Below are 27418 nucleotides of genomic sequence, written 5' to 3'. Positions count from 1 at the left end.
CGCTGGCGAGTGTACTTGATCTGTGCCATAAAGTCTATTGATAGGGTCGGGATTATGGAGCAGATTGATAGGTAAATAAAGTCCCAGAGGCTTTTGGTGCTTAAGAGTTTAGTAAATTTTCTTTAGAAAATACACTGTAAGAAACAGAGACAAGTGAACAAAATACATTATGGTATGATAAAGTTTCTCTGTTATTATTCTCTATTATTTCTAAACAAAAGATGGCTTCTGAGCCTCACTGGGATTCATGGGGACAAAACTCATTTTGCTTGGTGATACTAATAGGCAAGTGATGGGGTGTAGACAGGGGAAGTGCAGGCAGTTTGGGGTTACCCAGCCTTTCCTGAAGGGTGGGGAGTTGTCTAGGTAAATGGAGATCTTAAGCTGCAAGAAGGCTGTATGGTTGAGAATATGGTGGACTGGCTAGAGAGACCCAGAACAAGGTGGCGGGTTAATGTTAGATTCATGAGTGCAATAAGTCATTGAGCATTTCCAAACAGTGATCCCTCAGATTTAGGTCATGCTGTTGGACTGAATCTTAAAGGGAGCAATACTGGGAAGGTCAAAGGAAGTACAGGTTTGGCAGTACTCCTCACCTTGATGGTGGTCCAAACCAAAAGGCAGTAGTGCTGCCATTGAGTGGGCCTACATGGATTGGGCTGGAAGGAAAGGAAGTCAAATGTGCCGAGTTTCTGGTTTGTACTTTAGGCTCATGGAAGAAAAGGAGAGCTGGAGCAAGGTTACTCTGGGGATAGGAGTTTTAAGGCACCACACAGACTTACCAGGTAGTCTGGTAGATAATGGATGCTGACAGCCTGCATTCAGGTCCTGGCTCTCCCACTTAGATGCTGTGTGGTTTAGACATGTTCCTGTCTGCAAGCCTGGTTTCCTCCTGTGTGGTGTGCTTCATGGAGTAGGGAAGTAAGTCATGATTGGACAGCCTAGTGACTGGTCCATAGCAGTATCTGGGATAGCTGTGACACAGCTCTTAAAGACAGGTTTTGGGGTCATGGGTATGTGAGCAGTCACTCAAGATTGCCCAGGGATAGAAGTGAACAGAGGATTGGGAAGGAGTGATAAGAGGTGGCAAATCAGGAGGCAGACATGGAAGCCACAGAAAGCATGTTGGTTATTGTCAAGGTGAGGGGAAGAGGGCAGTGAGGGGAGGGTAATGTTAATGGAGTTGGGAGGTTTTGGTTTTGTAAAGTAAGAGTGATGGGTATGTTTGGATGCTTCTGGAAGAGCAGCTAATTGGAGGAAAGGAATTCAGTTTTTGAGGAAAGGACAGAATGGAACCTAGCGAAGAGGAGGGATTGATAACCTTTGCATGAGAAGGAAAAAGAAGTGTGTTCAGAAGCTAAGTTTGTAGTTCTGCTGTCAGAAAATCACTCAATGGCTTTTTGCACTCATGAATCTAACACTAACCTGCCACCTTGTTCTGGGGTCTCTAGCCAGTCTACCACATTCCCAAGCTTCCTACCAGCTTTCTTATATCAGAGGTCTCTGATCTCTGAATTTCTCCAGTTAGAAAACAAGGTAACATGGTGAGAAGGGGGGGTGGGGGAATGTAGATTTGCAGAGGATGCAGGTTTGAAATTGCTCATGGAGGAGAGGGGAGAGTGCTTGTCAGATTGCCATTGATCTGGAAGGCCCTTAACCTCCAATCCATGTGCTGTCTGTGCTCAGAGGATGAGAAAGCTTCACAGGAAGATGCATTTACTCTGCACCTAGTCAGTACCGCAATATTGAACAGCAGAAATTGGAAATTCCAGTCTAGGGGAATGGCAGGAAAGGAACTGAAGTATAAGTCACCTGAAAAGGAGTAGGAAATACAATAGGTGGGGCCAGAGAATAAAAATTTCTGAGCTAGGTTGTCCTCAGGAAAACCCACCTGGCAGCATAGTCTGGATTGGATTGGGGGTTGGAAGAGGAGATCAGGAAGTTATTGAAATGCACAGGCGTGTAATAGTCCACTCTGATTATGGAGGATTGCACACTTGTCCAGTGTGGGGAGGATGGCATTAGGAGCGAATATTGATTTCAGAGTCCAAGCTTCAATCCTGTCATGCAGCCCTAGCTCATTCTTGTACTTCACATAAGCCTCTTCTATAGAACAGGGACCCTGATAACCTACCTTATACAACAACATCGTGGCAAGGATCAAATGGGTTGGAGTGACAACAAGGTCCATAACCCCAACACCTAACAGTTCCTTTCATGCATTAGGTACTCTGTATTTTTAGTTGAATTGTGTTGAGGTAAACTGGTCCTCTAGGAAAAATTAGGCTGTTGGATAGTTTGCTTTTCAAGAGCCTCTGCTCCTTCAGCAGCCTCCAATTTCCGGGTAATATCCAACTGTGACACCCCACAAGAATTTGTCTTGAATTCCATGTTTTCTACTTCACATGTTTCTTTACCCCATCATCTGTTGGTATCTTTTAATACCTGAGTTATTAAGGTTACCTCTAGGTCTGCCAGCTAGCTGAATTTCTTTATCCAGAATAAATCATGAATGCATCTACATTGTAATAAAATATTGGAACTGAGATTAAAGGGACCCTTGATTATCTCTACTACAATAATGGCATCTTGTAAAGGAAACCACTGTGTATGTCCTTGTAGACATTTTCCATGCATTTAAAATAGACATTACAGAGTTTGCTTGTTTTAAACACAAATCTTACACTGCGCATTATTCTGCAACTTTTTTCTTTTAATACGTCTGGAGATCTTATCTAGTCAGCTCCTATTAATCTACCTAATTATCTTCTGCATAATAATCCCTAGTGTGAATGTTCGTGTGACCTATTAAAGTTCATTGTGGAGGTTTATTTGATCTCTATTGATAGACTTTAGGGTGGTGCCAGTTTTCTTTTGTCATAAACAGTACTTCTCCGAATATCCTTGCACATTCCTCCTTCCGTATGAGTCATTGTTTCTTTAAGGCACATTACCAGTCAGTGCACTTGCTGGGTTGAAGAGAGCATGTGGTTTTAACCACTCCTTTGGTAGGTTCTACCAATCCAGACTTGTTCTATCAATTTACTTCTATCCGCATTGAATGAAGACATTCCTGCCTGACAGTCTTGAACTCCTGATATCTTACATTTCTGCAACCAGTATATGAAAAGTAGTATGTTACTTTAATTTGCACTTTCCTGGTCCAATATAGCACTGATTATCCTAGCTTTACTTTACATTCTGTTTAGCCATTAAGGCAAGCCCTTCCTTAGACTTATCTTAGATTTTTTTTCCTTTAGTAACCTAACACATTTTCAGTTTCACTTTCAGATAAATTCTATCTTTTTTTAAAGATTTATCCATTCATTTTAGAGAGAGGGAGAGCATGTATGCGAGTTGGGTGAGGGGCAGAGGGAAAGAATCTCAAGCAAACTCCCTTGTTTCTTGAATTGCCTTGGAAGTCACATACCACCTATTTCTGTTATTCTGTTCATCCACAGAATTAAACCAATATCTGTATCTGTTACCCACCTTCACTGAACAGTATTTAAAGAAGCAACATGGGGCACCTGGGTACCTCAGTTGGTTAAGCAGCCGATTCTTGATCTCAGCTCAGCTCTTGATCTCACAGTTGTGAGTTCAAGCCCCACATTGGGCTCCATGATGGGCGTGGAGCCTACATACATACATATATATATACATACATAAAATAAAGAGACAACACGTATTTAGTGTAATATCCTTTACTAATTGGTTACCCACTACTGCTTTTTTTTTTTTAAAGATTTTATTTATTTATTTATTTATTTGACAGAGAAAGACAGCCAGCGAGAGAGGGAACACAAGCAGGGGGAGTGGAAGAGGAAGAAGCAGGCTCCCAGTGGAGCAGGGAGCCCGATGCGGGACTTGATCCCAGGATGCTGGGATCAGGCCCTGAGCCGAAGGCAGATGCTTAATGACTGAGCCACCCAGGTGCCCCTACCCACTGCTGCTTCTGTCCTACCTCTTCCTCTTAGATTCATGAATTTATTTTTTTTTATTTTCATAGACTGCATCTTCCAGTATTTCTTTCAGTTAGCATTCATGAGTGACGAACTTTCTGAATACTTGCTTGTCTGAAAATACTCTTATTTTCCCTTATACATATGAACTGTTTCTTACTACAGCATTTCTGATAACAAATGTACAGAGTTTTTTTCCCCCGCATCAGCCAATTTTCTAACTCTCTGCACACCAACTGAGTGTCCTACAAATTAGTTCAGTTCCTTTTTTGTTTTGTTTTGTTTTATTTTTTTTTTATTTTTTTTTTTAAGATTTTTTATTTATTTATTTGACAGAGATAGAGACAGCCAGCGAGAGAGGGAACACAAGCAGGGGGAGTGGGAGAGGAAGAAGCAGGCTCACAGCGGAGGAGCCTGATGTGGGGCTCGATCCCACAATTCCGGGATCACGCCCTGAGCCGAAAGCAGACGCTTAACCGCTGTGCCACCCAGGCGCCCCTTTTTTTTCGTTTTAAGTAAACGAAAATGCTAGGCATGGAGCCCAGTGCAGGCCTTGAACTCACAATCCTGAGATCAAGACCTGAGCTGAGACCAAGAGTTGGATGCTCAACTGACTGAGCCACCCAGGTGTCCCAAAATCAATTTAGTTCTGGCACTACCCAGAGTTAGGGTCGGACCCCACAGCTTAAGGGGTCTGCCCCACTTCAGATGCTGATTGCAAGTGCCTCCTGCACTTCTGACTACCCAGCTATACACGGGAGTTCCCATGACTCCCTCCTCAGATTTGACAACTTAGGAATGGGTTGCAGAACTCAGGAAAACACTTTACTTACTATTAGCAGCTTATTATGGGGATACAACTCAGGAGCAGCCAAATGGAAAAAGTGCATAGGGTAGGGTGTGAGGGAAGGAGCAAGGAGTGCACATGCCCTCTCCAGCTCATCACCTTCCCAGCACCTTGATGTGTTCACCAGCCTGGAAGCTCTCTGAACCTCCCAACCCATTAGTGTTTTTAATGGAGGTTCATTATGTACGCATAACTCATTAAATCATTGACTACTGGTGAGTAACTCGATCTCCAGCCCCTCTCCACTCCAAGGGATAGGGGTGAAATTCTAGTCACATGGTTGGTTCCTCTGTTGACCAGCCCCTATCCCAAAGCTCTCTAGCACCCCCAGCGTCCGGTCTCTATTAGCATACAAAACGACACTCTTATTATCCCCATGGATTCAAAGGGTTTTAGAAGCTTCCTGTGTTGGGAACCAGGGAGAAAGATGAACTGTTATAACAAAAGATGCTCCTATCATCCCTACCACTCAAGAACTTACAGAGGTTTTACGAATTCTATGCCAGAAACTGGGGAAGAAGACCAAATAAAAATTTCTTTATTGTATCACAATATTACGTCTTGTGTCTGTGTAATAGTTTAGCTCTTTAGGGTTTCAGATTCACAATGATTTTTCCCTTAGAACTTTATAGAACATCCTCGAGTGCCCTTATTTGATCTTATTATGGACTAAGTACTGTTGGTAAAAGCAGGTTCAGGAACCAGAATTTGTTGACTTTTTTTTTTCCAGCCACTTTACACAAGTCTCATTTCCTTTTCACAATATTCCTATTCTCAGAAGAAGCTGACTAAGAGGTGAAACAAGTTCATTCATTTAGTAAATATTTTTGGAGCTCACAGTCTACTTGGAAGAATCACACTGAGAAAGCCGATATCAGCAGTGTAGTAAGCACCGTTACCTGGGTAAGCGTGGGGAGCCTGGAAGACCATCACCAGGACATCAGAAAAGATTTCTTCGGGGTGCCTAGGTGGCTCAGTCGGTTAAGCAACTGCCTTCAATGTGGTCCATATATACAATGGAATATTACTCAGCCATCAGAAAGAACGATTTCTCAACATTTGCTGCAACATGGACGGGACTAGAGGAGATTATGTAAGTGAAATAAGTCAAGCAGAGAAAGACAATTATCATATGGTTCCACTCATTGATGGAACATAAGAAATAGGAAGATCGATAGGAGAAGGAAGAGAAGAATGAAGGGGGGGCGGTAAACAGAAGGGGGAATGAACCATGAGAGACTATGGACTCTGGGAAACAAACTGAGGGCTTCGGAGGGGAGGGGGGTGGGGGATTGGGATAGGCCGGTGATGGGTATTAAGGAGGGCATGTATCGCATGGTGCACTGGGTGTTATATGCAAGTAATGAATCATGGAACTTTACATCAAAAACTAGGGATGTATTGTATGGTGACTAACATAACATAATAAAAAATTATTAAAAAAAAAAAAAAAGCACTGCCTTCAGCTCAGGTCCCTGCAATCAGATCCCAGGACCCTGGGATCAAGCCCTGCATTGGGCTCCCTGCCCAGCAGGGAGCCTGCTTTTCTCTCTCCCTCTGTAGCTCCCCCTGCTGGTGCTCTCTCTTTCTCTGTCGAATAACTAAATAAAACCTAAAAAAAAAAAAAGACTTCTTCAAGTGACAGCTATTCTACTTTAAAAAAAAATTTTTTTTTTTTTAAATTCTAGGCAGTTAACATACAGTGCAATATTGGTTTCAGGAGTAGAATTCAGTGATTCATCACTTACTTACAACACCCAGTGGTCATCACAACAAGTGCCCTCCTTAATCCCCATCACCCATCTAGCCCATCCTCTACCCACCTCCCTCCATCAACCCTTGGTTTGTTCTCCATCATCAAGAATCTCTTATGGCTTGCTTCCCTCTCCTTTTTTCCCCCTTCCCATTTGTTCATTTGTTTTGTTTCGTAAATTCCACATATGTGTGAAATCATATAGTGTTTGTCTTTCTCTGACTTATTTCACTTAGCATAATATACTCTAGCTCTGTCCATGTCATTGCAAATGGCAAGATTTCGTTCTTTTTGATGGATAAGTAATATTCCATTTGTACATCTTTGCCATGTCTTATTTATCTGCTCATCAGTCCAACATTTGGGCTCTTTCTGTAGTTTGGGTATTGTTGATAAGTCTGCTATAAACATTGGGGTGCATGTGCCCCTTCGAATCTGTATTTTTGTATTCTTCGGGTAAATACATTGTAGTGCAATTGTTGAGTCATAGGGTAGCTTTATTTTTAACTTTTTGAGGAGACTCCGTACTGTTTTCAGAGTGGCTGAATCAGTTTGCATTCCCACCAACAGTGTAAGAGGGTTCCTCTTTCTCCACATGCCTGCCAACATCCGTTGTTTCCTGAGTTGTTAATTTTAGTCATTCTGACAGGTGTGAGGTGATATCTCATTGTGGTTTTGATTTGTATTTCCCTGATGATGAGTGATGTTGAGCATCTTTTCATGTGTCTGTTAGCCATCTGGATGTCTTTGGAAAAATGTCTATTCACGTCTTCTGCCCGTTTCTTAGCTGGATTATTTGTTTTTTGGTTGTTGCATTTGATAAGTTCTTTATAGATTTTGGATTCTAGTCCTTTATCAGATATGTCATTTGCAAATATCTTCTCCCATTCCATAGGCTGCCTTTTAGTTTTGTTGATTATTTCCTTTACTGTGCAGAAGCTTTTTATCTTAATGAAGTTCCAATAGTTCATTTTTGCTTTGGTTTCCCTTGCTTCCAGCAATGTGTCTAGTAAGAAGTTGCTGCAACTGAGGTCAAAGAGGTTACTGCCTGTGTTTTCCTGTAGGACTTTGATGGATTCCTGCCTCACATTTAGGTCTTTCATCCATTTTGAATTTATTTTTGTGTATGGTGTAAGAAAGTGGTCCAGTTGCATTCTTCTTTCTGCATGTTGCTGTCCAGTTTTCCCAACACTATTTGTTGAAGAGACTTTTTTTCCATTGGATATTCTCTCCTGCTTTGTCAAACATTAGTTGACCATATAGTTGGGGGTTCACTTCTGGGTTTTCTATTCTGTTCTACTGATCTATGTGTCTGTTTTTGTGCCATACCATACTGTCTTGATGACTACAGCTTTGTGATATAGCTTGAAGTCTGGAATCATGATGCTTCCTGCTTTACTTCTCTTTTTCAGGATTGCTTTGGCTATTCTGGCTCTTTTGTTGTTCCATACACATTTTAGGATTGTTCTAGTTCTGTGAAAAATGCTGGTGGTATTTTTCTCTTTAAGATTTTATTTATTTGAGAGAGAGAGTGTGAGAGAGAGCATGAGCAGAGGGAGAGAGAGAAGCAGTCTCCCCATTGAGCAGGGAGCCTGACTCGGGGCTGGATCCCAGGACCCCAGGATCATGACCTGAGCTGAAGTGAGACATTTAACCAACTGAGCCACCCAGGCACCCATGCTGGTTGTATTTTAATAGGGATTGCATTAAATGTGTAGATTGCTTTGGGTAGTATAGCCATTTTAATAATGTTTGTTTTTCCAATCCATAAGCATGGAATGTTTTTCCATTTCTTTGTGTCCTCTTCAATTTCCTTCATAAGTGTTCTACAGTTTTCAGAATACAGATCTTTTACCTCTTTGGTAAAGTTTATTCCTAGGTATCTTATTATTTTTGGTGCAATTGTAAATGGGATCTATTCCTTGATTTTTTTCTTTTGCTTCATGATTGGTGTATGGAAATGCAACAGATTTCTGTACATTGCTTTTATATCCTGTGACTTTGCTGAATTCATGTATTAGTTCTAGCAATTTTTTGGTGGAGTCTTTTGGGTTTTCTGCATAGAGTATCACGTTGCAATGGTTTTGAAGGGTTTTTAAAAGCAGAACCAGATGTCATGACCAGATGCATATCTTAGATCACCCTGGCTGTCCTGTGGGAAGAAGGGAGCAGAGGGGGCCAGACTGGAGACCAGAACAGTTAGGAGCCTGGTACAGCAATCCAGGTAAGAGAAGATGCAGAGGAAAGGGTCATTTAGGACTCCCACAGGAATGATTTGCTTGGCTGGCTGAAGAGTGGTGCTGAAACCATGCTCCATAGAATTAATGAGGTAAAATGTCCCCAACGAGACCCCCACTGACCGCCTTTCTTCACAGGAATGTTAACCTTATCTTTTAGAGGCAAACAACAGGAAGAGCTCCAGCTGGCCTAAAACAGTTTGAGCTTGAACCACTGGCTCACACCTGTGCAGAGGACCGGAATGTTCTGCCTCATTATAATGTTAAAATCTCACCCCAGAGGAGCACAAGCTTCATTAACATGACGCAGAATGCATGTATATGCATGTTTTCTAGGTGCACCTGTGTAACCTTATGCCCACCTTTACATGTGATGACAAAACTCCCCTTTCTGAATATTCATCCTAACCTGAAATAAAAAGAACCCACTCACCCCCACTGTGGAAGTCGCAGCTTTGGAAGTTATTCCCCATGATCTCCTTATTTGCTGCAAATAAACTTTCCTTTGTTGGACAACTCCCCCTGCTGTAGTCTCTACCTGTAACTCACCAAGGAATGAACTCACTTAGTTGGGTTACAGTGCAGTTTGCTGGGGGAAAGGGACAGGGCAACCCTGGAAGGTGAAACAGGAGGGTGAGGGAAGGATGACAAGATCAGTCTGGAACATTTCGAGTTTTAGGAGCTTGTGGATTAGCCAAGTAGAAAGAAATAGTAGGCAGATTGATAGGACTCTAGCTCAAAGGATTCTGCACAATGCCTGGCCAATAGGAAACACTGCTGCCATGCCTGGAGAAAGAGATATGGGAGTGTGTTATAGGAAAGTGGCAACAACACACAGGAATAACAATAATGTCCGCAACAAGAGAGCTAGATCTTACTCTGATTTATTCATGATGCAGAACCAGAAGTTGTTACAAGTGCTTTGCACGAGTTGACTCATTCAATTACTGCACTGAGTTGATGAGCTCGAAACTACTACCGTTCCCAATGGAGAAACTGAAGCACAGAGTTTCAGTAACTGGCACAGGCCACACAGTGAATAGGTGGTGGAGCCGGGATCAGAACGGGGACAGTCAGACCTGGGCCTTGGCGATCTCAGGGCACAGTCCAGGAGCCGTTGGACAGAGACCGGGGCCGGGAATTCATGAGGAGGTTAAGTTACTACTGGCAAGCGCTACAGCCCGCACGCAGACCCGCGCGGAGTGTGGCGCGGACTCGGTGTCCCCGCGGAGGTGCTCACTCGCTGGGGCGCGGCGCGGTGGGGACAGGGTGGGAGGAGAGCGGACGCCGGGGCGCAGGTGGCGGGTCTGGCTCGGGACCATGGAGAAGGCCAGCCTCCGGGCTTCCTAGAGCGGCGCGGGTGGGCGCGCCTCCGCTCGCGCTTCCGCCTCGGCTGCGACCCGCGGGAGCGGCGGGGCGTTCGGCGGTCCGCCTCCGTGTGGTAGCCCGGCCCGCCCAGTCCCGGAGCTCGGCTGTCGGGGCCCGCAGACGCGCCATCAACCCTCCTGCCCCGAAGAGGTGGCCTGACGTCCCCCGGCTCGCGGTACTCAGGGTGGGGGCCGGGGACGCGTGGCGTCGCTCGCTTGCCGGGGTGGAGTGTGCAGATTCCCGTCGGGTCTCCGGTCAGCATCGCCCCCTGGGACGTTGAGCGTCTTCCCCTTTCCCCTGGGGCCAGATCACCACTTGCATTTTGTCTCGGGTCCCGTTATCCTACCTTTTCTCTAAATGCTTGTTTTGGTCTTTGCCACCTTTGCTAGAACCCTTCAGTACGAATTACTTAGTCATTCATTCATAGCGGGCCAGGGATTTTCTTGAAAACCACGAATCCACTGCAGTTCTTGACTCTTGCTTCACACACATTCTTTCGAGGAATTTTCAGCCTCACGAGGCAGATTTGTAGAATTTACAAAGGAAGCAGATGCTGCACTGCATGAACCACTGGAGAAGATGCACTGAGAACATCCAGAAGTGTCCTAAGAATATTGTTTCCAATGAGACAGGCACGGAGACTGAGGGGAAAGAGGAGGGGAACCAGGCAGGGTCAGCCTCATTGTGATTCTCTCTCTTAGCTCCACAGGTTCCTGCTTTTCCAAACAGAGAGGGCAGTGCATGAAGCAGGGGTCGTCAGCCATGCTCCAGACAGTGTGGTCCCAGGTGAGCTGAGCTTTCTTCCAGCTTTCCACATTCAGAACAGGTATGAACGATCACTACAGGAATAGTAGCCAGACCTGGCCAGTCCCATGCTTAGCTTTGCATCCCTCAGTTGAGTACACGGCAGAGGAGTATGTTAGGGGAGGTGATGAGGCTGAGTAGGGAAACTTGGGAGGATCAGGTTGGTTGGGAAAGAGGGAGGCACCAGTTAAGAAACTCTCCTAAAAAGTGAGAATCTACGTCCCTGAGGACTGTGGACCATGAAAGTACGGTTCACAGGTGAGCTTTGGCATCACCAAGGGGCTTGCTGGAAAGGCAGAGTCTCAGGCCCCACCCTAGATCTCCAGAATCATAATCTACATTTGCACAACATCTGGGGAACAAATGGGCAAGTTAAAATTTGGGGAGTGCTAGTCTGCATCACACCATACAGAGGAAGGCCACCTCCTGCATTTAAACAGTCACTCTCACTGGAGGAGTTTGCCCTGCAGATCGCAAAGTTGGGGTACAGTGAAGCCACCACTGGGGAGCCTTTGGAGGGTGTGGATTGTTGAGGAAGGTGGATTCTTGAAATGCTGAGTTTGTTGCTGATGCCAGTACCTCCAGCCCACTACAAAGATTACAGCTTAACTTCGATGAAAGCCTGTATCCTTTGTTGGCACAAATTCATGCAGCACTGGAAGCAGTTGTCCTTCCAGAATTTTCCTTGCACTAGAGGATGCTTGCATTGAATTTTTCTCCAGCATCCTAGATCAGGGAATGAGAAAGCTGGTGTCTCATGTAATGGATGTGTCATATAAATAGGAAACCCTATCTAAGACTTCAGAATAATATGTATGTAGACATCGGACTGTCTACTTCTGTTTCAGCACTTAAGCCAATATTAGTTCCAAGTCAGGAAGTGTTTAAACATCTGTGGGGGCAGTCTGTTCTCTCCTGGTGCTTTACATGGGGTATACTAGTCACTCAGGATGGGCTTCCAGTAAGGAAACCCCAAGTGACAGTGGTTTAAACGAGATAGAGGCTCCTCTCCCATACAAGAGAAGTCGGGGAGAGGCAGTCCAGGGACATTGTGGCAGTGCAGTGTTACCACACACCAGGCTCTTTCTCTTTTTCTGCTTCACCATCCTAGCACTGGCTCTCACGCTCAAGGCCCCTTCATGGTCCAAGGTGGCTGCTTGATCTCTAGCTCTCGTGCGTGCATTCCAGATGGAAGAGGGATGACAAAAAAGGCGAACCTCTCATCAGTTTGCACTCTTTCACGAACCTTTCCAGAGAGTCCCCAACGGTTTTTGTACTTGTGTTTCATTGGCCTCACTTAGTTGCCAGAGCTGGGAACAGTGGCAAGTAAAATTAGGATTCTATTATTAAAAAAGAAAGGGAGGGAAAAAATACACACATACATATATGTTTAGACAACTGTCAGTCTTCTTTTTTTTTTTTTTTTTTTAAGATTTATTTGAGTGAGAGAGTGAGGGAGAGAGAGCGTATGAGTGGGGGCGGGGGGGCACAGAGGGAGAGGGAGAGAGAGAATACTCAAGCAGACTTCCCACTGATCGCAAAGCCTGACGTGGGGCTCGATCCCCACATCCTGGGATCATGACCTGAGCCAAAATCTAGAGTCGCCGCTTAACCGATTGAGCCACTCAGGCATCCCTAGACAACAGTCAGTCTTATCTACAATCTCTGTGAGAAATGTTCCCCTAATCTCATCTGTACTTGTAAGTGCTGAGATGTATATAACAACATGTGCCAGGCGATATTTTAGTTCTTTACATGTATTAACTCATTCCACCCTTACAAGAACCTTATAAGATACATACTCCTATTATCCCAGTTTTCCAAGTGGGGAAACTGAGGCCCCGAATATCTCATCCAAGGTCACACAGCTGATGGTTATCAGAGATGGAATTTGAACCTAAGGGGTCTGGCCCTAGAGCTGAGTTTGTCAATCTCAGCACTATTGACATTTTGAACCAGATAATTGTTGTGGGGGGGGGGGCTGTCCTATGTATCGTACGATGATTAACAGCATTCCTGGCCTCTACCCCCTAGATGCCAGTAGCACCCCCACACCCCATGGTTGTGACAACTAATAACGTGTCCAGGAACGCCTGGGTGGCTCAGTCAGTTAAGTGTCTGCCTTTGGATGCTCAGGTCATGATTTTGGGGTCCTGGGATCGCACATTGGGCTCTGCACTCAGTGAGGAGTCAGCTTCTCCCTTTCCCTCTGCCCCCGCCCCCACCTGTACGTGAGCTCTTTTTCTCAAGTAAATAAATAAATCTTAAAAAAAAAAAAAGAGTTCCAGACAGTGAGTGCCCTGTGTCTCCTGCTGGCCATTTCCCCGTGGAGAAGCACTGTTCTGAAGCCCGTGCTGTTCGCCCCTGTGCTGTGCTGCCTCTGAACCCACTTCCCGTATAGGGGAATCAAGAGCCCCGCTTCGTCATGGAGAAGGAGTGAATGCTAGCAGAGGATAGAAGCAGAGTGATCAGAGATGGAACAGAATGTTGAGAAGCTGAATGTTGTAGAAAACAAGGAATGCACTGATAATTACAGGGCTGTCTCAGAGGTGTGGAGGGGTAAAAGCCATGATATGAGGAAGGAAGGTCAGGTCCATGTTCCCAGCTGTTGGCTGTGAAGGAAGTAAAGACAGAAGGTTGGTTAACATCCAGGGGGCAGTGTCTGGTAAGGCAGCCACTAGCTATATGTGCCTGTTCAGAATTAAGTTAAAAATGAGAAATTCAGTTCCTCAGTCTCACGAGCCACATTTAAACTTCCTGGTCAAAGTGATACCTGATTTCTTCAGTGTATAGTTACTATCTGTCCCTTGCAACTCATCAGAAATCTATGGGGAGACACTTACGATCATGCAAGTATCCTGCTCCTTGTCAAAATTTCCTCCTCAATGTAGCATCCATGGATGATTCTTGTCTGAACCAATCTTTACCATGATGGCTGCCATCCTGTAGTACGTCTGTAGTTGTGTTTCTTCACCCTGGCAGACACTAGGCACAGAGAGGTTGTTGACATGACAGACTGGGGTAGAGATCACTGTAAGTCAAGGAGAGACGGTACAGTGCCACTCACTTGTATAAGCGGTCAGTTCATATCGAAATGTTTGCTTCCTTACACAACCTTGCGATAGATACTCAGATAAAGAGGACTCCCATTTGTCTATTTCAAAGTGCTTGATTTCATCGATTCCCATCATAATAGAGAATTCTTACCTCACGCGTGTGTTCTGATGATTGAACGAATTGATGTAAAAGTAGTTTAAACAGAACAAGGGATGGTTTCCTTCTCCCCTGAGAAGGTGGAAATGGCCCCATTGGGAGGCAGGGAGACACACCTGGTGCAGAGGGCAGTGTTGGCACGTCGGACGGAGCTTAGGTGATCTGGGGGCAGGTGCCTGCTCAAGGATGGAGACTGCCATCCTGTCCCTGGAGTCGGGTGTTAGGAGAGGGGGCGACACTGCACATTGCCTTCAAAGAACAGCCAACTCTCTGATAAGGCAAGATGGCAGAAAGAGGGAGAACCAGCCAGAGTGAAAGGAACTCTGTGCCCATGGAATTGTTCCTCTGTCGAAAACACATGGAGGGGGAAGACCAGAGAGAAACCGAGTGGATGGAGTCAGGGTAAAAGACAGATACCTGGGGTGCCTGGGTGGCACAGTGGTTAAGCGTCTGCCTTCAGCTCAGGGCGTGATCCCGGCATTATGGGATCGAGCCCCACATCAGGCTCCTCCACTATGAGCCTGCTTCTTCCTCTCCCACTCCCCCTGCTTGTGTTCCCTCTCTCGCTGGCTGTCTCTATCTCTGTCGAATAAATAAATAAAATCTTTAAAAAAAAAAAAAAAGATACCTGCTATGGTCATCTTAGAAAACATACCAGAAAGATCGACCCAGCTCATGGTACCAGATAGGGGGTTGATGTGGCCATCAGGCAGAGGTGCCCCAAAGGTGTGCACATTGAAAATGTGCTGACAGCTGTCCCCGACTGGGGTACGGTTGTGGCTCTCCTTGCCAGTACAAGCCTCCCATGGGGCTCAGAGCCATGGACTCCAGTAGAGGCAGGACATCCCTGGAGTTCAGGCCCCTCCTCTTCCTCACACAGGACTTGAGCAGGAACTTCTTTTTTCAGGAGCCAGTGACCTTTGAGGATGTGGCCGTGTACTTCACCCAGAACCAGTGGGCCAGCCTGGATCCCACACAGAGGGCCCTGTACCGGGAGGTGATGCTGGAGAATTATGCAAACATAACTTCCTTGGGTAAGTCATTCCTTGTCCCTGAACCAGCTCTGTCTGAAGGGCCCTTTGCTTCCTCCTTGGTGGATCTGGGGTCTCTCATATCCCCAGGACTGATGTGCCATGAGCTGAGCTCCCTAATCCCCCATTATGGAAGAGCTAATGGAGAAAGATCTAGGCTCACTTTGGTTTTCAGCAGGACTTGCCTCTTCCCTGTTTCCTGGACTCTCCTCAGAGGGGTTTTTGCTCTGGGCTGAGAGCTGAGAGGGTTTCTGGTGGCCCCACCTTTGATCCTCTACTCTTCCAGTTCCCTGGAGTCCTGGGCCCCATCTCCCCTGTGTGAGAGTCTCCTAGGACCCCCTGTACATTCCTCTAATGACAGTAGGAGCTTTCTGTCTTCTCTGATAGAGCCCCAGTAAGCTTCCTCTTGAACAAAACAATTTGAGCCCTCCTGAGACCCCCAGATTCTCTCCACACTGAGCTCACTTAGTGTCCTGGGATGTTGACTTGTTCACCTGGCAAAGCAGAGGGTGGACTGAGGGGGTCAGCAGGGACTCTCCTCAGCTTCCTGTTCCTTTTCTTTCTCCTCAGCAGCATTTCCATTCCCCAAACCAGATCTGATACTCCAGCTGGAGCGAGGGGAAGCACGCTGGGGCCTGGATCCCTGGATAGCCATTGAGGGAGAGGCCCTGGGAGGGGTCCACACAGGTAAGCAGGAGAACCTACCACTTTCCTCTGGCTTGGCATCCTCCTGTCTTTTAATGATTCAACATGAAAAAAGTTTTGCTTCTGTCATACAAGTTCTTGCGAGGATGAAGATGGTCACTCTCTTTCAGAAAAGTGCCCCTCGCTAGAGTTTCAGCCCCGTACTGGAAGAGAACCATCTGAAAATTTCGTTTTCTGTTATTTTTCTTTGTAAAGCTAGAGGATTTCAAAAACCCATAGTGAAAATAGGCTTTTTGGGGTCAATTTAGAAACATAAACACACTGTAGTAAGAACTTCTTTTTTCTAAAGATTTATTTATTATTCCAGAGAGAGAGAGAGAAAGGGGGAGGGGCAGAGGGAGAGGGGGAGAGAGTCTTAAGCAGACTCTGCACTGAGCACGGAGCCTGATGTGGGGCTCGATCCCACAACCCTAAGATCATGACTGGAGCCAAAACCAAGAGTTGACGCTCAACCGACTAAGCCATGCAGTGCCCCAGAACCTGTTATGAGAACAATTTATGTATGTGTGTGTATGAAACTGTACATGGGAAGGGAATTTTTATGAATTCCTTAACACTATAAATTAGCTCTTGAAAGAAAGCCTGTTTATTTGTTGGGAACGAATGGTTTCCTTTTCTGAAAGGTACAGAATTGAGGTGAATGAGAACCATTCAGAGATTGGGGGTTTACCCTTCTCATTCAGGTGGCCCTGTGCTCATGCTCTCTCCATCCCTTATGTTGTTCAGAGTCTTGTAAACCAAACGCTCCTTCCTAATTCAGCCCCACTTCTGTCTTCTCAGTGCCTTTGGGTTGACTCAGCACTTCCCATCATTTTTTTTTTAAAGATTTTATTTAATGGGGCGCCTGGGTGGCACAGCGGTTAAGCGTCTGCCTTCGGCTCAGGGCGTGATCCCAGCGTTATGGGATCGAGCCCCACATCGGGCTTCTCCGCTATGAGCCTGCTTCTTCCTCTCCCACTCCCCCTGCTTGTGTTCCCTCTCTCGCTGGCTGTCTCTATCTCTGTCGAATAAATAAATAAAATCTTTAAAAAAAAAAGATTTTATTTATTTATTTGAGAGAGAGCAAGAGAGAGAGGGGCAGAGGGAGAAGCAGACACCCCACTGAGTAGGGAGCCCAACACAGGGCTCGATCCCAGGACCCTGAGGTCATGACCTGAGCCGAAGGCAGACACTTAACCTGAGCCACCCAGGCGTCCCACTCCCATCATCTTGTTGAGAAATCTTTCCCCGACCACCTGCAGTGGTCAGTGTTTCCCTTTGTCACATCTGTGCATTGTCTGTTTAGTCTGCCCATGGTGTTAAGCCAGTGCTGTCCAATAGGACACTGTCTAGTGACTGGAATGTTCCATATCTGTGCTGCCCAATATGATAGCCATTGTCCTCATCAGCACTTGAACTGTGGCTATTGCAAACAAGGAACTGAATTTTATTATTATTTTTTAAAGATTTTATTTGTTTATTTGACATGCAGAGAGAAGACAGCAGGGGGAGCAGCAGGCAGAGGGAGAGGAAGAAGCAGGCTTCCCCGCCAAGCAGGGAACCCGATGTGGGACTCAATCCCAGGACCCCGCATCATGACCTGAGCCAAAGGCAGACACTTAATGACTAAGCCACCCAGGCGCCCAGGAACTGAATTTTAAATTATGTTCCACTTTAATTAAATTTAGTAGCCATATCTCAGTTGGTTAAGTGTCAGCCTTTGGCTCGGGTCATGATCTCAGGGTCCTGGGATTGAGCCCCATATTGGGCTCCCTGCTCAGCGGGGAATCCACTTCTCCCTCTGCACCTTTCTCCATTCATGCTCTTGCTCACACTCTCTCTCTCTTTCAAATAAATAAATAAAATCTTTAAACAGCCAAAAAAATAAAAATAAAAAAAATTTAAGGAGCCACAGGTGTCGAGGGGCTGCCTTATGGCATTGCAGCTTGAAACAAGTACAAGAACAGCCTCCACCTGCCTTTTTAGCTTCTAGATCAGTGGTTTCCAATTCCAGTGAGCATCAGAATCTCACGAGGGGCTTGTTAGAACATGGACTTGCTGGATACCACCTCCAGAGGTTCTAATTCAACAGGACTGGGGCAGGGCCCGGGAATTTGCATTCCCAACAGATTCCCAGGTGATGGTGGTCCAGGGGCCACACTTTGAGGACTACTGCCCTTGAGAATATCAAACCGTATCTTTTAAACTCTGGGTAACAGCTCATCAATGAGTTGTGCTCAGCATTTGAAAATTAGTTTGGCGTGCCTGGCAGGCTTGGTGGGTAGAGCATGCGACTCTTGATTTCAGGGTCATGAGCTCAAGCCCCACATTGGGTGTAGAGATTACTTGAGAAAAATAAATACATAAATAAAATTTGAAAAATTACGTGGTTGTAAAAAACCTAGTTCTTCTAATAGAGAAGACTCAGTTAAAAAAAAATTAGTCTGGATTACACTAGACTTAAATAGACCAAAATAGTATAAAATCTGTCATAAATGCATCAAAACGCATCACTTTCTTTTCTTTTTCTTTTCTTTCTTTTTTTTTTTTTTTTAAGTAAACTCTACCTTTCTAGCTTCAGTGCCTCCTCTGTTTTCTTTTTATCATGCTAGGTGGTAAAAACAAGACCGAGAGTGAGGCGCAAAGCCCAAGACCGAACATTTCTAAAGAATTAGCAGCCCACAGACTGATGGCGGAGCGCCTGCTCACAGAAGCTCCCGGGCACCCTCACCTTAAGGACAACTTAGGGAGGCCCCAGCCATGTGACGTGGGGGAGAAAACAAACCAAGGAGGTTTCACAGACTTGCTGATGCAGGACTGCAGATCCCCCATCATCAGAAGAGAGGAGGCCGGCAGGAAGCTAGAAGGGGGCACCCGTGTCAGCACCCACTTGCTGACAAAGCAGGGTCTCCCGGGAGGACAGGCGTTTTATAAATGTGGTGAGTGTGGCCGATATTTCAGCCAACATTCAGACCTTCTGCAGCATCAGAGGATTCACGCTGATGACAAGCCCTACAAGTGCAGAGAGTGCGGGAAAGCCTTCAGATATAACTCAAAACTCTCCCGGCACCAGAAAACCCACACCGGGGAGAAGCCTTACTCGTGTCAGGAGTGTGGACAAGCCTTCGGTCAAAATTCCCACCTCCTTCAGCACCAGAAGCTCCACGGTGGAGAGAAGCCCTTCGGATGTCAGGACTGTGGGAAAACCTTCAGCTACAACTCAAAACTCATCCGGCATCAGCGAATCCACACTGGGGAGAAACCCTTTCAGTGTAAGGACTGTGGGAAGGCTTTCAGGTGTAGCTATGACCGCATCGTCCATGAGCGCATCCACACCGGGGAGAAGCCCTACGAGTGTCAGGTGTGCGGGAAAAGTTTCAGTTCAAATTCAGTCCTCATTCAGCACCAGCGCATCCACACCGGGGAGAAGCCCTATGAGTGTAAGGAGTGTGGGAAGGCCTTCCGCCGGAGCTCCGTGTTTCTCCAGCACCAGAGGCTCCACACTGGGGAGAAGCTCTACAAATGCAAAGAGTGCTGGAAAACGTTCAGCTGTAGCTCCCGCTTTACAGTACACCAGCGAATCCACACTGGGGAGAAGCCCTATGGCTGCCAGGAGTGCGGGAAGGCATTCAATCAGAAGGTCACCCTGGTCCAGCATCAGCGGCTCCACACTGGGGAGAGGCCTTATGAGTGTAAGATGTGTGGGAAAGCCTTCAAGTGGAGCGCAAGTTTCATTCAGCACCAGAAGTTGCATGCTCGCAAGAAAGCAGCCCAAGTGACAGGGCCAGCCACCGTTGGGCCCCGCTGCTCCGCTTCTGGCCTCCCCGCTCTGCCTGCCCAGCATGTGCGCTCTGCCCCCACTGTGCCAGGGGCGGCCCCATCTTCCCCACACCCCGCGCTCTTTCCTCCCTCCCTGCCTCTCTTTGTGCTGCTCCCCTCATCTGAAATGGCCAGTTCTTCCCCTGTTCAAATAGTGCATTTCTTTCAGGATCTCACTTCCCCTGGGAGCCTGAATCCTTTGTCCCACTCCCCATGAGCTCCCTTATGTGCTCGACCACCCACCCACCTAAAGTTGTCAGTTTCCCCGGGCTCCTGACCATGCCTGTGTTGTTTCTCTTCTGGGTCTGTGTACTCATTGTTGTTTTCCCAACTCCATGTGTGTTTTTACACGTAAGAATCATGTTTGATTCCTCTTTTCAGTCCCCTGGGTAGAAAATGGTAGGAGTTGTCCTTTATGGTGTCCAGTTTGGGCCTGTACCATCAATCTGCACCTGCCTTCTCTACTAGATTTGGTAGAGTTTACAGAACATTCTGGGGCTTAGGGAGATGGCATTCCAATGACATGGCCTGTTGTGATTCAAGAAATAGGGGAGATGCAAAGCCCATGGGAGGAGGTAAGCAGAGAAAATATCCAGTGATGGCTTTCAGGAATTAGGAGGGCCTTTTGGTGGGGCAGTAGCAAGGCTCACTGTGTGGAATCAGAGCCTGGGACTTCTTAGTACCTTGATAATGACCATGATGAGTATCATGTGTAACTAAGCAGTAGACCAAGGAAATAACCAGGAAAAAGAATATGAAGTGATAAGTCAGCATTGATAGCAAGAATGTAAAATCACGTCTCTAAACTTGATTGGAAGGGAATGTGGCTTTTCTGTTTGGGTTCCTTTTATATTCCTGTCCACATCCTTGTTGAATTTCAATGCCCACTCAAACACGTAGGTACGAAAAATGATTTGGGCCCGTGCAGTAGAGGGCTGGTGCCTGGGTGTAGCCATTTCTCAGTCATACATGGAGTGAACTTGTTGGCATCACACTGACGAACCTCTGAGGGAAGGAGAGAAACCTGACCCTGACTTGCTGTAGCTCCTGCCTCACAGGAGAGTTCATAACTCATGGGGATGTGTTGTGACACCTCCTCCACGTCCTCTGTGATTAAATCTGAATTTTTGAGTCCAGATGCTTTTAAGTTAATTTTATAATGAACTACTTTGATAACACCAAGAAGTGTGTATGAACACTAATCTTTTTTTTTTTTTAAGATTTTATTTTTTTACTTATTTAGTGTATGCATGTATGTGGCACGAAAGCAGGAGGAGGGGCAGAAGGAGAGGGAAAGAATCACAAGCCGACTCTGCACTGAGCACAGAGCCCCACTTGAGGCTTGATCTCACAGCCCTGAGATCATGACCTGAGCTGAGTTCAAGAGTCGGACGCTCAACTGACTGAGCCGCCCAGGTGCCCCTGTTTATGGGCACTAATCTTACCAGATGTTATGATGTCACTGGTTTGGCCATACTTTCCATCTAGTGGTATGGGCCCTGATCCTTCTCACAACCACTGCTTCAGGACAGTGTAGCAACATAGAAACATACTTTATTTTTTTTTTAAGTTTTTAAAAGATTTTATTTATTTGTTTGCCAGAGAGAGAGAGCACAAGCAGAGGGAGTGGCAGACAGAGGGAGAAGCAGGCTCCCTGCTGAGCAAGGAGCCCAATGTGGGACTCGATCCCAGGACTCTGGGATCATGACCCAAGCCAAAGGCAGATGCCTAATGACTAAGCCACCCAGGCGTCCTGGAAAGGTACTTTAAATAGCTAAGCAGGAATAAGCCCTAAGGAAAAGATATGTATGCTGTTCTGATAACACCATACAATTATGTCTGCAAGGAAGGGCATAAAGAAACATTTTGTTTTTGGCTCTGGTTAGGCCTATTGGGATATACTTTATAGCCTTTACACTTTTAAAGTAGACAGTTTGGTGAATTTTGACAAATGAATAGTTGTTTAACCAAGATAAAGAAAATTTCCATCACCCTCAGCATAGGGAGATATTTAAATGGTTTGTGGGATGTTGGAGATTTTTCTGTATTTTCTTCCTTGATAAGGTTTGTGCAATACTAGAGTTCAGGAGAAGAAAAGGCAGAAACCAAATTTACCTTCTCAGCTGTGATCAGAGCTTTCAAACTGCAAATGCAAAAATCCCTCACCCTGAATCACTGTTAAGAAAAGCAGTTGAAATACAGCAAAGTGACAATTGTGGTTTCTTTGTTATTATTTTCTCTTTCACACACATTATATATATATATATACATACACATACATACATATATATATGTAATCTATCTCATCTGGTTCATTTCTTGTTATAGTTTTTGATTTTACTTATCTTTCCACAACCACTCCAACATGGAAGTTGGCTGGTCATAAAAACAATGTGGCTGCATGATTTCTCCTTTAACGTAGCTACCACCGCCATACCTCCCAAAGGAATAGGCCTCCAGCAGGTACTCCCTCCAACTCCCTCAACTGCTCCTACCCTAGCCCTCATCCCCCAAAGCTGAGATTTCTAAGTAGCACCGTCAGAGAGATCTCATTCTGTACACTCCCTGTATCCTTTACTGTAATAGAGATCAGGTATGCAGTGGGCAGACTTGCTCCTACAGTCCAGTCTAAAGTGTAATGTGCTTTGCTGTCCTCAGTGTTTATAGTGTGAAATCGGGCCAATTCTCTAGTTTCTGGCCTTGTCCTCAGGTTAGCACTCAGTATGTCAAGTCTGGTTCTATTAAGACCTCAGAGGTTAGAGCACAGACTCCACATTTTAGTTCCTTTTTACCAGTCCAGCCCCGGGACTGGGTTCCAGGAATAGTGCGGGCTTAAGAGATGCAAACAGCTGTTTCCCTGTATGACGCGCCCTGCAGGCCAAGAACTTTGGTTTTTCCATCACAGTTGCACGTGGGACTCCCAAACATTTGCGCCGTTCCTGGCCCTGCTGCGGCCGCATCTGTAGCCAGCTGTTGCGGTCTGCGCAGTCAGGGTTGCAACCAGACTCGATATCGCCGCTAGACAGCCGCAACACTGACACCTGCTGCAAGAGGGCGCGGCTTTGGCTGGGCTCCAGAGCGTCCTGGACCAGCGCACCACCGAGAGGGAGACCTCCCGGCTTCCTAGAAGGGAAGGCGGGTTCCCGCAGGGCTTCTGGCTCATCGCTGATTGGTGGACCCCGGGCGCTCCGCGGGGAGGGGAACTGGCTGCGGGCACTCGGGGTCCCAGTGAGTGGCTAGTCTGAAGCGAGGCCGCGAGGCCCCGCCAAGGTCTGGCCAGCCTTGACTTGGAAGTTCCTGGCGGAGGAGGCGCATTACCTGCGGTCGCGCCCCGGCCCGCGGAGCGGGTTCCGTGGTGCTCGTGCGCACCTGCTTCTGGCCCGCCTTCCTATTGAGGCTGGAGGTGTTGGCAGGCGTCGTCTGCTTCCCGGAGGTCCGAGCGGGTCTGCGCCCACTGCCACCCAGCGGTGCACTTGAGCATCTTTTTCCTGCTCTGAGCCTTCCTTGGCCAACCCGCCACCTGCATCTTGTCCGGTAGCCCTTTTCAGTCCAGGCATCTTATGACCTCTTTCTGTCGGGAGGCGGCCTCTCTTAGTCATGGTGTCAAAGATGAACGAAGCCGGACAGGCTTTAATTAGTAATACTTACTGCAGGAGGAAAAAGAGTCCAGAGTGAACTGGACACAGCTTTGGTACAGAAGTTACTGGACCTTTTAAAGGGAGAATGGAGGAGGAGAGAGCGGGGTGAGCAGCAGCTCCATGCAGTCAGGGGAAGTCATGTGAAACCCATGTGGGTTTGCTGACTGGGCTTAGGGAAGTTTGGCTCCTACCCTCCTCCAGAAACTGGGAGACAGAGGCCCGGTCTTCAGGTCTTGGCTGGAACAAATAGTAAATTCTTTTGGCAGCCCTGAATTTTCTCAAACAAACACTCTAGGAGGGGCTTTGATGTGGCTTTGAGCTGTTAGAGACTGTTAAATGTTTTGTTGGTCATTACAGGCCAAGGTTAAAGCTTAGTAGAGAAAGGGCTCAGGAGAGCCTGGCTAGAGTTTGGCCAAGGACAGAATCTTTGTCAATGGTCAGGGTCACTGAGCACATTCAGTAAAAACTGTTTTCTCCTTCAACCCAAGCAGTCACTGAAGACAGGATTCTGTTCCAGCTGAGACTCAGTTCTGGACAATGGAGTGTAGTGGTTTATTTTGAAAAGGCTTGTGCCTTGCCAGCAAGTGGGTGGAAAAATAAACTGGAGGACTAAATGTAACTGTGGGTGAGGGTAGGGACCAGGCTGCCCTGGTGTGGTAGGATAGTCATTGTTCTAAGTCCAGGAGTCCAGGGATAGTGGGAAGAAATGGGGCAGTAATGCCCTTATGGGCTGCAAGAGAGGGGCAGTCTCACTTGGAGGTTTTCTGCTATCTTAGGTGTGAGGCTCTTCCTTTTCCAAAATCAGGGAGCCATGCGGGAAGCTGGGACTCAGCAGCTATGCTCCAGAAAGTGTGGTCTTAGGTGATGCTGATAGCCTTTCTTAGATTAGATCTCAGAGAAGTTAGTACAGGACTCAGGCCTAGCATGGCTCCCCCTTGCTGTGCAGCTATGGAAGGCGTATATGTGTGTCTATGCACATGAGGGTGTATTTGTTTGAGGAAAGTGTTTTGAGGTGAGATGAGACTATCCAGGAAAATATCTTTAATTATAGAGAGGACGATATTCAGAAGATCCATTTAAATGTGTGAAGTGGAAGCATTGGCCAGTAAAAATTTCTGGGAACTATAAATCCATATCATTTTCAACAAATGAAGTCTACCAAGAGGCAGGAACAGCCTTTTAGGGGATTATGTTCACTCTGTAAGTTGTGTATGTCGAATAGCATAAGATTAGGACTTCTCTGTTCATTCAACAGGTATATACTGGGCACCCTGTGTGCCATGCCATGAAATAGGCTTTGGAAGTATCAGGGGAACACTACTAATAGTTACATAATGTCTTGAGCTCTTACTTTGATAGATTCATTCATTTAACAAATATTTAAGGAGTTCCTACTTTGTGCCACTGATCACCAAAACTGCTTTCACGGAGCTCTAGATTCCAAAGAGGGACACAGCAGACAACACACCAGTGGATGTATAATACACTATCAGGGAGTGATGCTTGTTAAAATGGAAAGGTGGGGAAGGGGATGGAAAGTGACAATAGTGCATTGAATTAAGGGCAATGATATTTGAGCAGAATAATGCAAGGGAGCAAACCAGGCAGAGGGAACACTAAGGTCTTAAGGCGTGAACTCTCTTAAAATATTTGGGTTTTTAAGCAACAGAAAGAAGGCAAGTATTTCATAAGTGCAATGAGCTATCAGGGTAGTTAGAGATGACATGAGAGAAAGAGAGGAGCAGACAGGGAGAAGGACAGGGGGAGAGAGGTGGGCCACTTCTTGGGTACGGCCTCCTCCACCTAGAGTTGTAAAGAGAGGTCTCACTGAACAGGTGCTGTCTGCTCAGAGATCTATAGAAACAGAAGAACCAGGCTGGTGAGAGAACAAACACAAAAACCAGGAGGTAGGAGAGAATTAGATTTGTTTGGAGAAGAGAAAGGGAAGCCGGGTAGCCAGACCACACAGAATCCAATGAGTGTATTGCATTGGCTGAAGTTGTAGAGAGGCAGGGGTCCAATCTGTAGGACCTTAGCTCATGGGAAAGACTTTGGATTTCTTCATAAGAGCAGTGACTGGCCATTGAAAGGTTTTTGAGTGTTTCATGCAGATTTTATGAGATCACTCAGGCTACTGCATAGAAAGGCTGTTGGGGTTTAAGAGTCTAGTTAGACTATTGCAGGAGCCTATCCAAGAAATGGTTGCTCTCTTGTTATAGGATGCATTGCTATCTGGGCCGAGCAAATTCCCTTTCTTTTTATTTTCTCAAAATATTCTTAGCTAGTCTTATCTATTCTTTCATATAAATTTCAGAATCCAGATTCTTTAGGACTTTAGAATAAAAATGATTTCCATTGGGATTGCCTTGACTTATAGATTAATTTGAGAAGTGACAGTCTTGTAAAATGAATGCTTCTCATTCATGAACATGTTCTCTTGTCATTTATTCAGCTCTTTTATGTTCGTCAGTGAAGGAGTGTGTGTGTGTGTGTGTGTAAACTATAGATCATGCCTAATTTCTAATTGATTTTCAGGGCATAGTATTTATTTTTCTATCATGATCTTCATCTGGCCATCTAATTTTTTTTTTAAGATTTTATTTATTTGACAGAGAGAGACACAGCGAGAGAGGGAACACAAGCAGGGGGAGTGGGAGAGGGAGAAGCAGGCTTCCCGCTGAGCAGGGAGCCCAATGCGGGGCTCGATTCTAGGACCTTGGGATCATGACCTGAGCCAAAGACAGACACTTAATGACTGAGCCACCCAGGTGCCCCTGGCCATCTAATTTTTGACAGCTCATGCCTCCCCCTCTGCGCCTAGCTCAAGGCTTGAGTAAGAAACTTCTGTTTCAGGAGCCAGTGACCTTCAAGGACATGGTTGTGTACTTCACCCAGAAGCAACAGGCCAGCCTGATGCCTGTTCAGAAGACCCTGCCCTGAGATACAATGTTGGAGATTTATGGGACCGTAGATTCTCTAAGAAAGGCCTCTCTTTCCTCTAGGACTCAACCTTTGTACTTTGGAGTTTCCTATTTCCTGTCCTCTTATAGGCACAGGTGTCTCTCCTCAGCTCAGTTTTCATAAGTCTGTGAGCTGAGTTCCCCAGTCATCAGCCTCAGAGGTTCCTGGTTGGGAGGAGTCCTAGGTTTTCTTTAGTATTAAAACAGATGTTCCCCAATTCCCTAGTAGAAGCTCTGCTCTGGGCAAAATGGGAAATGAAAAGTTTTCTGATGCCCTCCTTAAGCCCTTTGTCCCTACCTCATCCTTGTTTTCTTGAGATCTTGGTCCTCTACTGCTACCCTAATTTAGCACATACTCAGATAGGGCCTCATAAGGTAAGTTTCTTAAGTTTCTTCCTGAGTAAGACAGTTGGGATCCTAAGACCTACCAACCGTGTCCTCCTGGGTGTTCCACTTCCCTTTCCACCTGCTAAAAACAGAGGATGGGCTGGAAGGAGTTCCAGAATCAACTCTGATTCCCAGTACTTTCCTGTTCTGATAGCTCTGCTGGAGCAAGGGGAGGTCCCACGCTCGGGCCCAGATCCCTGGGCACAGATTGGCAGAAAGGTCCTGAGAGGGATGTCTGGGTGGCTTAGTCGGTCAAGCATTTGCCTTTAGCTCAGGTCATGATCCCAGGGTCCTGGGATCGAGTCCTGCATTGGGCTCCCTGCTCAGTGGGGAGCCTGCTCCCCCCTCTGCCTGCCGCTTCCCCTGCTTGTGCTCTCTCTCTGACAAATAAATAAATAAAATCTCAAAAAAAAAAAAAAAAAAGAAAGGTCCTGAGAGATGTCAGTGCACGTAAGTAGGAAAACCTGTGAGCTTCCTTTCCTACTTTGTCTCTTCCTTTATTTTAATAATTTATCACACGAAATGGTTTTCTTTCTCAAATGGCTGCTATGAGGATGAAGACGGTCACTCTTAAAGTATTGTAGTACATTTGGTGGAGGCTCAGTGGAGCACCAGCCCCGAACTGGAAAGGACATTCCCCAGGGATCCATGCCTGCGAGGGTTCTGCACATTCTGCCACATATTTGTGTTACCACCCTCCTCCAGCCACATGCCT

General features: G+C 46.2%; 1 protein-coding gene across 2 annotated transcripts; it reads left to right on the top strand.

Moving 5' to 3' along the window:
- Positions 1 to 10200: 10200 nt before the first annotated feature.
- Positions 10201 to 21040, top strand: ZNF619 (zinc finger protein 619). 2 transcript variants are annotated; one of them, XM_040636932.1, is made up of 5 exons: positions 10201 to 10342; positions 10869 to 10953; positions 15092 to 15218; positions 15789 to 15902; positions 18512 to 21040. In XM_040636932.1, exons 2-5 carry the CDS (start codon positions 10909 to 10911, stop codon positions 19933 to 19935), a joined length of 1710 nt encoding a protein of 569 aa, XP_040492866.1. In that variant the 5' UTR covers positions 10201 to 10342; positions 10869 to 10908; the 3' UTR covers positions 19936 to 21040. The 2 variants fall into 2 exon arrangements, with proteins under 2 accessions (XP_040492866.1, XP_040492865.1); XM_040636931.1 differs by having other exon boundaries at positions 15786 to 15902.
- Positions 21041 to 27418: the final 6378 nt, after the last annotated feature.

Source organism: Ursus maritimus, unplaced genomic scaffold (genome assembly GCF_017311325.1).
Source record: "Ursus maritimus isolate PB19 unplaced genomic scaffold, ASM1731132v1 scaffold_20, whole genome shotgun sequence".
Lineage (NCBI taxonomy): Eukaryota > Metazoa > Chordata > Mammalia > Carnivora > Ursidae > Ursus > Ursus maritimus.
This window is presented reverse-complemented; position numbering and strand designations above follow the sequence as displayed.